This window comes from Opisthocomus hoazin, chromosome W (genome assembly GCF_030867145.1).
Source record: "Opisthocomus hoazin isolate bOpiHoa1 chromosome W, bOpiHoa1.hap1, whole genome shotgun sequence".
Taxonomy (NCBI): domain Eukaryota; kingdom Metazoa; phylum Chordata; class Aves; order Opisthocomiformes; family Opisthocomidae; genus Opisthocomus; species Opisthocomus hoazin.
In genome coordinates this window covers 45,553,896-45,566,908 of record NC_134453.1, presented here as the reverse complement: position 1 = coordinate 45,566,908, position 13,013 = coordinate 45,553,896, and the positions used below count along the sequence as shown (strand labels likewise).

At 46.0% G+C, this 13,013-nt stretch overlaps 1 protein-coding gene across 9 annotated transcripts in view; it reads right to left on the bottom strand.

Annotated features, from left to right (window-relative positions):
• The window catches only part of LOC142365622 (erbin-like), a 174,264-nt gene that overhangs the window by 57,318 nt on the left and 103,933 nt on the right, over positions 1-13,013 (bottom strand). For 8 of the 9 annotated variants that reach the window (XM_075446590.1, XM_075446589.1, XM_075446594.1 and 5 more), the window contains 3 exons: positions 12,377-12,455; positions 11,514-11,603; positions 1,127-1,183 (listed from right to left, as the gene is read on the bottom strand). In XM_075446590.1, the coding sequence (XP_075302705.1) occupies positions 1,127-1,183; positions 11,514-11,603; positions 12,377-12,455 (226 nt within the window). The remainder of the gene's footprint in view (positions 1-1,126; positions 1,184-11,513; positions 11,604-12,376; positions 12,456-13,013) is intronic. The other variant, XM_075446593.1, reaches the window with a different exon arrangement.

Below are 13,013 nucleotides of genomic sequence, written 5' to 3'. Positions count from 1 at the left end.
CCTAAAACTAATTTCTCTTTGCTTTTCCATATTGTTTATAGAGCAACTATACCTTCACACAAAATGCAAAGAAAGCTTCTCATACACTGAAAATGTTAAAGTAACAGGAAAATTCAATGCTAAAGGAAGAGGAATACAAGACTGGAAATGAAATTTTACTAGACCACTGAGTTACACCTGTTTCTATCTCTGCCACAGCATTATGTAATCCCTTTCATAAACTGAAAAATCTGTTTCATAATTCATATTATTGAACTTGCTGTCAAATCAATCCAACACTAACAGAACAGATAGTCTAAATTATACCTCAGATTCTGATGTTGCAAATAGTCAACTTCACTAAGGGTAACAATACCACTTACTTCAAGTAGCATAGAATTCAGGAGGTGTGAGTGACAGGCAAAATAGGGCCCTGAATCATTATAACTACACCTTCAAATAACTTGTTCCTTTCTAAAAAGGTTACTCTACTGACAATTGGACAACAGACAGAAGTGGTTTTTTTAAAAAAATAAAAAAGAAAACTTTTTATATTTGCATTAGACCATTTTCCCAACTTTCAGCTATGTATCAGACAAATGCCTCTAAAACAGTCTCTGCATATTTTTGCTTTCCTTTCAGCAGAAATATTTTTATTGAGCTAGTTTGCATTATAATACTGCCAGTTTTGCAGTCTCTGGCTGTGGATAAGCTCCAAGCAAAATGATGCATTTGGCACAAAGCAAGGTTGATTCAGTGTGCCGGCATTAGCTACCAGTTTTGATTAACAGTCTTTTAAGTGTTTTATGCTTTAGTGTTAAAAATTATGTGCACATTTAATTCAGCAAGAAGACTAGCTGATTTTGTAGAAGTTTATCCAAATACATATCACAAAAACGAAAAGCAGCAGCTATAAGTATGAAAATATTAAAAAGGACAGAACGACAGGGAAAATATTTTTATTAGCATCAAAAAATAAAAAAACACCTTTGGATTTTCTACACTGTTTAAAGCTGTAAATCATGTTCCTTTTAAAACATATACTCGGGTTTGGGAAACTGTGTAAGTTTGAATTTCCCATCGGCTTCTGTTCTAACTACAAAAACACCCCTCCAAAGTATCTAGAATATATTTAATACATACTTACTTTGGCAATATTTTTAACTGGTTTTCTCTAAGTTCCAATATCTGGAGTTTGGTTAATCTGTAACAGAAACGCATTATTACAATATACTGTATTTTATGACAAAAGCAACCTCAGAACTTACTTACACTGCTAAAATTAAAAAAGATCTACAAGCCTGAAATACTTTTTTTGTGTAAAAACACAAGTATATTTCGTGCAGAAATCTGCATGTTATTTTAAATTCATTTATTCATTGGGGTTTGGTTTTGGTAAAGCAGCAAACAAACTGTATCGTGCCTGCTTTTCTGCATCTGCTTGAACACAATTGTTTTCCTTCATCCCATAGATTTTAAAGCTCAACATGACCCAGCAATGTGGGCTCACAGCCCAGAAGGCAAACAGCATCCTGGGCTGCATCAAGAGAAGCGTGGCCAGCAGGGCGAGGGAGGTGATTCTGCCCCTTTACTCTGCTCTCATGAGACCCCACCTGGAGTCCTGTGTCCAGCTCTGGAGCCCCCAAGATAAGAAGGACATGGAGCTGTTTGAGCAGATCAAGAGGAGGGCCACAGCAATGATCCGAGGGCTGGAACACCTCTGCTATGAGGAAAGGCTGAGGGAGTTGGGGCTGTTCAGCCTGGAGAAGAGGAGGCTCTGGGGAGACCTTACAGTAGCCTTCCAGTACCTGAAGGGGGCCTACAAGAAAGCTGGAGAGGGACTTTTTACAAGGGCCTGTAGGGATAGGACAAGGGGTAATGGCTTTAAACTGAAAGAGGGCAGATTTAGATTAGATATTAGGAAGAAAGTCTTTACTGTGAGGGTGGTGAGGCCCTGGCACAGGTTGCCCAGAGAAGTTGTGGATGCTCCCTCCCTGGCAGTGTTCAAGGCCAGGTTGGATGGAGCACTGAGCAACCTGGTCTAGTGGAAGGTGTCCCTGCCTGTGGCAGGGGGATTGGAACCAGATGATCTTTAAGGTCCCTTCCAACCCAAACCATTCTATGATTCTATGAAAGCCTGAAAACAGTATTTTTCCTCAAGACATTAGCTCATTTTTGGATGCATTTCAAAATAGCAGTCTGCCACACTTACAAATAACCTAAGAATAACAGTCACCTCAAAACAGAGCAGAGGTCAACCTAGCCTAGCATTGCAAGTAGTACTCTTGCCTTCTGGTAGCAAGTCCTGAAGGGAAACCTCCACCCCTTGTTGCGGTTTAACCCAGAGGGCAGCTAAACACCACACAGCCATTCACTTACTCCCTCACAGCGGGATGTGGGAGAGAATCAGAAAAAAGGTAAAACTCATGGGCTGAGATAAAGACAGTTTAACAGGACAAAAAAAGTAAGGGAAAATAATAATAATGATAAAAGAATACACAAAACAATTGATGCACAATGCAATTGCTCACCACCTGCTGATCAATGCCCGGCCGGTCTAGAGCAACAGCTGCGGCCCCCCAGCCAGCTGCCCCCAGTTTTACTGTTCAGTATAACGTCATACTGTATGGAAAACCCCTTTGGCCAGTTTGGGTCAGCTGTCCTGGCTGTGTCCTCTCCTAACTTCTTGTGCACTCCCAGCCTCCTCGCTGGCAGGGCAGTATGAGAAACTGAAAATTCCTTGACTTAGTGTAAGCACTACGTAGCAACAACTACAACATCAGTGTGTTATCAACATGATCACCACCCTAAATTTAAAACACAGTACTATACCATCTACTGGGAAGAAAATTAACTCTATCCCAGCTGAAACCAGGACATTATCCACCCCTTATTCTATACCATCTACGTCATGCCCAGGTCCCCATCTTACCAATCAATCACCACCACTTTCCCTGTATTTTTTTATATATATACACGTGTATAGATATACACACAGAGATATCATTCCCTTAGTCTATGGGCCATCCCCCTAAAATGACTGTTGTTCATTTAATCCATGACTTTGGGCTCCATCTGTCATAACAGTCCTTCAGGGCAGGAGAGATGACGTATGGTGTTGTATGGTCGCATGCTGCAATTGGAGGTCGTGGCCGGTGTAAATGGTACTGCCCATGCTCATGGTTTGCGGGTTCAAGATGTCAATCTCGAAGAAGTGGCTGGGCACCAGTTGCTGAAGTCAGGTCTAGTTTCATCACCCCAGCACTTTGCTTGGTTTTACCAAAGTTCATCCTTCATTAGTTTTGGTGATTCTTACTGTACTACCACTGATATGTCATATAGCAACTAAAGTAGTGATGACATACAGGGGCAGGGATATTTAGCAGTTTACATCATGCAGTTTAATCTATCGGCTATTCTCACCCAAAATCAAATCCCCTTGAGGTACACATCGGACTTCCCCATCCTTCTGCATCACCCACCAAGTGCACCCAGGTCCTTCAGCAAAAGCAATCCCATGGATGGGTTTTGACTGAGCAGGGCCAGCCCGGTTGGTGGATCCTCTGGTGTTAATTAACCAGGTGGCTTTTGCTAAATGTGTATCCCAATGTTTGAAGGTTCCACCACCCAGCGCACTCAGTGTAGTTTATAGCAGTCCATTATATCGTTCGATTTTCCCGGCGGCTGGTGCATGACAGTGGATGTGATGCACCCACTCAATACCGTGTTCTTTGGCCCAGGTGTCTATGAGGTTCTTTCAGAAATGAGTCCCGTTGCCCATCTCAATTCTTTCGGGGGTGCCATGTCGCCAGAGGACTTGCTTTTCAAGGCCCAGGATGGTGTTCCGGGCAGTAGCATGGGATAGGTTTCCAGCCATCCGGTGACTGCTTCCACCACTGTGAGCACATGACGCTTGCCTTGGCGGGTTTGTGGCAGTGTGATACCATCAATCGGACAGGCCTCCCTACATTTATATTTCAGCCATCGTCTTCCATACCACTGAGGCTTTACCTGCTTGGCTTGCTTGATTGCAGCACATGTTTCACATTCATGGACAACCTGTGCAATGGTGTCCATGGTCAAGTCCACCCCTCGGTCACAAGCCCATCTGTATGTCGCATCTCTTCCTTGGTGGCCTGAAGCATCATGGCTCCACCGAGCTATAAACAGTTCACCCTTATGTTGCCAGTCCAGATCCACCTGAGCCACTTCAATCTTGGCAGCCTGATCCACCTGCTGGTTGTTTTGATGTTCCTCAGTGGCCCGACCCTTAGGGACGTGGGCGTCCACGTGACGGACTTTTACAACCAACTGCTCTAGCTGGGCAGCAATATCTTGCCACAATGGGGCAGCCCAGATAGTTTTGCCTCTGCGCTGCCAGTTGTTCTTCTTCCATTGCTGCAGCCACCCCCACAAGGCATTGGCCACCATCCAGGAGTCGGTGTAAAGATAGAGCACTGGCCACTTCTCTCGACTGGCAATGTCTAAAACCAGCTGGGTGGCTTTCACCTCTGCAAACTGGCTCGACTCACCTTCTCCCTCGGCAGTTTCTGCGACTTGTCGTGTAGGGCTCCATACAGCAGCCTTCCACCTCCGCTGCTTCCTCACAATGCGACAGGACCCATCCGTGAACAGTGCATACTGCTTCTCATCTTCTGGCAGCTTATTATACAGTGGGGCCTCTTCAGCACATCACCAACTCTGATGACATTCCAAAATCCTTGCCTTTTTGCCAGTCCATGATCACTTCCAGGATTCCTGGGTGACTGGGGTTTCCCATTTGGGCCCGCTGTGTGATCAGCGCGACCCACTTACTCTATGTAGCATCAGTGGCATGATGCGTAGAGGGGACCCTTCTCTCTTTCAACATCCAGCCCGGGACCGGCAATCGTGGTGCTAGGAGGAGCTGTGCTTCAGTGCTGACCACTTCTGAAGCAGCTTGAATGCCTTCATATGCTGCCAGAATCTCTTTTTCAGTGGGAGTATAGCGGGCCTCGGATCCTTTGTATCCCCGGCTCCAAAACCCCAGGGGTCGACCTTGAGTCTCCCCTGGTGCTTTCTGCCAGAGACTCCAGGTTGGGCCATTCTCCCCGGCTGCGGTGTAGAGCACGTTTTTAACATCTTGCCCTGACCGGACTGGACCAAAGGCTATGGCATGAACAGTCTCCCGCTTAATTTGTTCAAATGCCTGTCATTGCTCAGGGCCCCATTCAAAATCATTCTTCTTCCGGTCACGTGGTACAGAGGACTTACAATCTGGCTGTAATTTGGGATATGCATCCTGCAAAAACCCACAACACCTAAGAAGGCTTGTGCTTCCTTTTTGCTGGTTGGTGGAGACATAGCTGCTATTTTATTGATGACATCCATTGGGATCTGATGACACCAATCCTGCCATTTTATTCCTAAAAACTGGATCTCCTGTGCAGGTCCCTTGACTTTACTTCATTTTACGGCAAAACCGGCTTTCAGAAGGATCTGAACTATTTTCTCCCCTTTCTCAAAAACTTCCTCCACTGTGTCACCCCACACAAGGATGTCATCGATGTACTGCAGATGTTCCAGAGCTTCACCCTGTTCCAGTGCAGTCTGGATCAGTCCATGACAAATGGTGGGACTGTGCTTCCACCCCTGGGGCAGTCGATTCCAGGTGTACTGGATGCCCCTCCAGGTGAAAGCAAACTGTGGCCTGCACTCTGCTGCCAAAGGGATGGAGAAGAATGCATTAGCGATGTCAATTGTAGCATACCACTTGGCTGCCTTGGACTCCAGCTGATACTGAAGTTCTAGCATGTCTGGCACAGCAGCACTCAGCGGTGGTGTGACTTCATTCAGGCCACGGTAGTCTATTGTCAGTCTCCACTCTCCAGTAGATTTTCTCACTGGCCATATGGGACTACTAAAAGGTGGGCAAGATCCCAGTCAAAACCAGCACATTCAGCAAAGAACTCGGGAGAAGGAGTAAGAGAAATGAGACAGGAGGTAGAAACTACCAGACCCCTGACCTCAGCAGAACTTGGAGACATGCGGAAAGATTACAGCCGCCAGTCAGGTGAGCGGATTGCTGCCTAGCTGTTCCGATGCTGGGATAACAGGGCTGACAGTCAGAAATTGGAAGACAAGGAAGCCCAACAGCTGGGATCCCTTGCTAGAAACCAGGGAATTGAGAGAGGACTTGGAAAAGAGACAGCAATTTGCAGTCTCTGGAGATGGCTCCTCTCAAGTGTGAAGGCAAGATTCTTCAAGGAAGATCTTGCGAGCTCCCCAGGAAAGTGGACTACTGCAGATGAAGGCATCCAGTATCTGAGAGAATTAGCGGTGCTGGAAGTCATCTACAGTGATCTTGATGATGATGAGGTCTCCAAAGATCCAGAGGATGTCCTGTGCATATGGGCCATGTGGAGGAAGCGGGGTCCAAAATGCCCCAGCGTCATATTCTAACAGCTTGGCAGTGATATATTGCCCGGATATGGATACACCAACTGTGGAGAAAGTGTCTTCTTGGCTCCAAAACTTTGAAGAAAATCTCTACCTCCTCATCCCTACAGGCCAGCACCTCGGCTGTCAGGGGCACCCCACAGTCAGTCCCCTCCTGCCTGGGTCAGAGGGAAAGGGAGCCCCAGGCGCATGCTGCATGATGCACTCTGGTTCTTCCTGCATGACCAGAGGGAGGACATGAGGAGGTGGGATGGTGAATCCACCTTTAAGCTGGAAGCCCGTGTACATGACCTGAGAGGGAAGACAGCTGTTAAGAAGGGGCCACCCAAAAAGGCTGTCAGTGTAGTTGCTGTTGAGACACAAGAAGGCTATCGGCAATCTCCCAGACACAGAAGAACTGAAATCACCTCCCTTGATCCTGGTGAGGGGACTTCTGGTCTGCCACAGCAAGGGTCAGACAGTGCATATTCTGACCAGGAACAAGAATAGAGGGTCCCTGCCTTCGGCCAGGAGAAGGAAAGGGATGACCGGGTATACTGGACTGTGTGGATTCCATGGCCTGGCACATCAGACCCACAGAAGTATAAGGCTTTGGTAGACACTGGTGCACAGTATATGCTGATACCATCAGGGTATAGGGGCACAGAACCCATCTGGATCTCTGGAGTGACAGGGGGATGCCAAGAATTCTCTGTACTGGAGGCTGAGGTGAGCTTGACAGGGCACAAGTGGGAAAAGCACCCCGTTGTGACTGGCCCAGAGGCCCCTTGTATCCTTGACATAGACTACCTCAGGAGGGTACTTCAAGGACCCAAAGGGGTACCAATGGGCTTTTGGTGTGGCCACTGTGAACATAGAGAAGATCAAACAGCTCTCCACCCTGCCTGGCCCCTGGGAAGATTCCTTTGTGGGATTGCTGTGAGTTCAAGAACAGCAGGTGCCAGTTGCTGCCAGGACAGTACACTGGCAGCAATACTGCATGAACTGGGACTCCCTGGCTCCCATCCATGAGGTGATTCATCAACTGGAGAGCCAAGGAGAGTGATCAGCAAGACTTACTCACCCTTTAAGATGGGCAGAGAGGAACCTGATGAGGAAGTTGGGCAGAGAGGAACCTGATGAGGTTCAACAAGGGCAAATGCAGGGTCCTCCACCTGGGGAGGAACAACCCCATGCACCAGTACAGGCTTGGGACGGACCTGCTGCAGAGCAGCTGTGCGGAGAGGGACCTGGGTGTCCTGGTGAATGATAAGTTGACCATGAGCCAGCAGTGTGCCCTGGCTGCCAAGAAGACCAATGGGATCCTGGGGTGCATTAAGAGGAGTGTGGCCAGCAGGTCGAGGGAGGTTCTCCTTCCCCTCTACTTTGCCCTAGAGAGGCCTCATCTGGAGTACTGTGTCCAGTTCTGGGCTCCCCACTTCAAGAAAGATGAGGAGCTACTGGAGAGAGTCCAGTGGAGGGCTACGAGGATGGTGAGGGGACTGGAGCATCTCTCCTACGAGGAGAGGCTTAGGGAGCTGGGCTTGTTCAGCCTGAAGAAGAGAAGGCTGCGAGGGGACCTAATATATGCTTACAAATATCTCAAGGGTGGATGTCAGGAGGATGTGGCCAAGCTCTTTTCAGTGGTGCCCAGTGACAGGACAAGGGGCAATGGGCACAAACTGAGGCACAGGAAGTTCCAGCTGAACATGAGGAAGAACTTCTTCCCTCTGAGGGTGACAGAGCCCTGGAAGAGGCTGCCCAGGGAGGCTGTGGAGTCTCCTTCTCTGGAGATATTCAAGACCCGCCTGGACAAGGTCCTCTGCAGCCTGCTGTAGGTGACCCTGATTTGGCAGGAGGGTTGGACTAGATGACCCACAGAGGTCCCTTCCAACCCCTACCATTCTGTGTGATTCTGTGTGATTTAATAGTCCCTTATGGCCAGTGCAAAAGTCTGATGGAGGGTGGAGGTTAACAGTAGACTATCGTGGCCTGAACGAAGTGGCGCCACCACCGAGTGCTGCTGTACCAGACGTGCTAGAGCTCCAGTTTGAACTGGAGTCCAAGGCAGCCAAGTGGTATGCCACAATTGACGTTGCAAATGCATTTTTTTTTTCAAGTCCTTTGGCAGCAGAGTGCAGGTCACAGTTTGCTTTCACGTGGAGGGGTGTCCAACACACCTGGAATCAACTGCCCCAGGGGGGTGGAAGCACAGTGCTACTATTTGTCACGGACTGATCCAAATTGCACAAAACAGGGTGATGCCCCTGAACATCTGCAATACATTGATGACATCATCAATGTAGGGCAACAAGGCAGAAGAAGTGTTTGGGAACGGGAAAAGAGTAATTCAGATTCTTCTGAAAGCTGGCTTTGCCATAAAATGAAGCAAGGTCAAGGGACCTGCGCAGGAGACTCAGTTCTTGGGAATAAAATGGCAGGATGGATGCCATCATGTCCCTATGGATGTGATCAACAAGATAGCAACTATGTGTCCACCAGCTAACAAGAAAGAAACACAAGCTTTCCTGGGCCTTGTGGGATTCTGGAGAATGCATATTCCAGGTTATAGTCAGCTTGTGAGCCCTCTCTATCGAGTAACCCAAAAGAAGAACTACTTTGAGTGGGGCCTTCAGCAACAACAAGCCTTTGAGCAGATGACACAGGAGATAGCTCGTGCAGTAGCTCTGGGGCCTGTCCAGACAGGACCAGCTGTGCAAAATGAACACTACACTGAAGCTGGGGAGCATGGTCTCACCTGGAGCCTCTGGCAGAAAACATCAGGAGAAATCCGAGGTCGACCTCTAGGGTTTTGGAGCCGGGGGTTTCGAGGATCAGAAGCCCACTACACCCCAACTGAAAAAGAGATACTAGCAGCACATGAGGGGGTTCGAGCCGCTTCAGAAGTTGTTGGTACAGAAGCATATCTCCTCTTGGCACCGCAGTTGCCTGTGCTACACTGGATATTCAAAGGAAATGATGCTACGCATATGGCAACCAGTGCTACATGGAGTAAGTGGGTAGCATTGATCATGCAACAGGCTCAACTGGGGAAACCCAATTGCCCAGGAATCCTGGAAGAGATCATGGACTGTCCAGATGGCAGAGGTTTTGGAGCATCGCCTGAGGCGGTGGCTTGTGCCCAAGAGGCACCACCATATAATGAGTTATCAGATGATGAAAGGCGTTATGCTTTGTTTACTGATGGATCCTGTTGTGTTGTAGGAAACCATCGGAAGCGGAAAGCTGCTGTATGGAGTCCCACACAACAAGTCGTTGAAGCCATTGAAGGAGAAGGTGAGTCAAGTCAGTTTGCAGAAGTGAATCACAGAATCACAGAATCACAGAGTGGTAGGGGTTGGAAGGGACCTCTGTGGGTCATCTAGTCCAACCCCCCTGCCGAAGCAGGGTCACCTACAGCAGGCTGCAGAGGACCTTGTCCAGGCGGGTCTTGAATATCTCCAGAGAAGGAGACTCCACAACCTCCCTGGGCAGCCTGTTCCAGGGCTCCGTCACCCTCAGAGGGAAGAAGTTCTTCCTCATGTTCAGACGGAACTTCCTGTGCCTCAGTTTGTGCCCATTGCCCCTTGTCCTGAAAGTGAAAGCCATCCAACTAGCCCTAGAGATTGCTAAACAAGGAAAGTGGCCAGTCCTCTATACTGACTCCTGGATGGTGGCTAATGCCCTATGGGGGTGGCTACAGCAGTGGAAGATGAACAATTGGCAGCACAGGGGAAAACCCATCTGGGCTGCTGCATTGTGCAGGACATCGCTGTCCAGGTAGGAAACATGGCTCTAAAGGTACATCATGCAGATGCTCATGTGCCCAAAAGCTGTGCCACGGAAGAACATCGGAACAATGAATAGGTAGACAAGGCTGTCAGAATTGAAGTAGCTCAGGTGGACCTGGACTGGGAGCATAAGGGTGAGCTATTTGTAGCTCGATGGGCCCACGAAATATCAGGACATCTAGGGAGAGATGCAACATACAGATGGGCTCATGATCGAGAGATGGACCTGACCATGAAGGCAATCACACAGGTCACTCATGAATGTGAACATGTGCTGCAATCAAGTGAGCCACATGAGTAAAGTCTCCTTGGAATAGAGGGCGGTGGCTGGATTCTTCCTTTAAGCAATATTATCCTTTCACTTTTGCTCCCAAGATTTAATCAGTTTTAAAGAGGTAGGGGTTTACTATTTGTCTCTTATTTAAGCTATTACATGGAACAATCTTGCTTTGTAAGGACACCATAAATATGCTGTCTCTCAAAGATTCCTGTCAAGGCACTTCAGAATTATAGATGTGCATGAAGCAATCTGTGCATCCAGGAGAGGACAAGTGGAATTACAGATGTCATTATTTCCTCCACTCCAATTACTAAATGATAACCAAGTGTCCTGGGTTCATCTGGGATCGGGTTAATTTTCACAAGAAGCCAGGAGGGGACACAGCCAGGACGGCTGACCCAAACTGGCCAAACAAATAGGATATTCAATACCATGTGACGTCATGCTCGGGACTTAAGTGGGGAGAGCTGGCCAGAGGAGGGTAATCACTTCTTGGGAGCAGACTGGGCATGAGCGGTGAGAAAACTTCACTGTGTATTCCTTGCTTTGTATATTATTTTTATCAGTATTATTGTTGTTACTGTTCTCTTCCTTTGCTGTTCTGTTAAACTGTCTTTATCCCAACCCACGGGTCTTGCCCTTTCCTTCCAATTCTCCTCCCCATCCCACCGGGAGAGAGGGAGGAGTGAGAGACCGACCACGTGGTTCTTTGTTGCTGGCTGGGACTAAACCATGACACCAAGCCATATTTCAGAAATACTAGTCTCCCATACTTATCAAATTTATGTTGTAGAAGCAGCGAGTATTTAAATGAGTTTTATTTCTTCGGTCTTTATAAGCATTCTGTCTATCTTTCAAATTCCAGTTTAAAAAATGGTGATAAAGATTTGGGTTATTTTTGTAACTAATATGTGGCATAAATGGATTGGTCATGTACACTTCTTCCTCTCCTCCAGTTCACACTTTGGTTAAGAAGCAGCAGAAACTGCTCTGCATAAATTTGAAACTAAATATTAATAAGGTACTAAGTTTCAAATTCAACTTACCTGCCAAAGTTGGCTGGCAAAAACTCAAGAAAAGCGTCATTCAGGTACAGCTGTGTTAGGTTTAACAGTTGGGAAAATCCATCTGGAAGCCTATATAGAAATAAAATAATGTAGTGACTTTGTTTCTATTATATTCAGGACATTAAGTCATATATTCATACAGCAGTATAGTATTGAAGTCCAACATATTGATAACATGAAAATTAAGGTGGTACCAGAATTTCTACAAAATTGCACTAGATACCTGTCCACTAGAAAAATAATTTTGAAACTAATCTTAAGTATTGTGGACAATATCTACAGGCAAGAAAAACTACAAACAACAAATGTAGTCTTGCTATGTATTTGTCATCTCCTGACACCTAATATGAAGGAGGCATTCATTAGAGAAGATAAATTAAAACCTATGCAACACTTTTTTCCCCCCAGAAGAGTTACCTCGCACACTTCATATCTCTGGCTTTGCTACTTCTGGCAAACTAGTTTTGTCACTATAGAAGGTGGCAGGGAAATCTACTTATATAAGCTGAAACAGTGGTACAGACTTTAGAGTAAAATTAATTATTGTTATTAAGAAACAAAACTCTGCGTATTTCTCTAACTTCACAAAGAAGTGATGGACTTAAAGCTGAGAAAGCTACATGGTATAATGTAGGATTGCTCACATAGCCTATTAACTTGGGCAAAATATTTTACTGTCATAGCTATACTGTATCACAGTGCAATGAGGTTAATGAAGACATTTTTCAGGTAACTCTGCCCCTTGCCTCCAAAGGTTGGCTCACGAAAAGTTGTCTGGGACACGTTTGAGATGCAACAGTATTTGCATAAAATACAAAACATGACAAAAATTACAAACTTACTTTGAAATTGGATTTACACTGGCCTCAACAACTGCCAAGACTTTACAATTTTTTATATTTTCTGGAAACTCCTGTATGCCTGCAAGATACAGGGAGAGATAGGGAAACATTAGTTTAGCAACCAATGGACTGGTTCTCTGATTTTTCATTTTAGATACAGTTTTCATTAAAAAAAACACTCTTACGCACTATCAATTATTTTACTATTTATTTCTAAAGCATTTCATACTGCTACTTAGCAGGCAGCTCAAACAGCATTATAGACACACAGTGCACTAACAATTCCCACTGCTCATTACCAAATATTAAAGTACTTGTACTTTGCAATGTACTTAAGATCAGGCCCTCAGTCTCAATTATTTTTTTTAAAAGGCATTTTTACACATGATAAAATAAAGTTTCCAACAGGATTTGTTTGTCAAATGCATGACTTGTATGATAGCCAAGTTAAATGGTAAGGCTTCAAATCCTAAAGTAGGTTTACAGCATTCATGGTTCTGAACAGATCTCCCAAAATGTGACATATGCTTGGTGTTGGCTTCAAATTATTTGTAGAGAAGGAAAAAAATACTGCAGACACATTTATGTCTGAAAATTAAAACAATAAGGAATCTCCTCATCTTCTAAGGTTATCTCC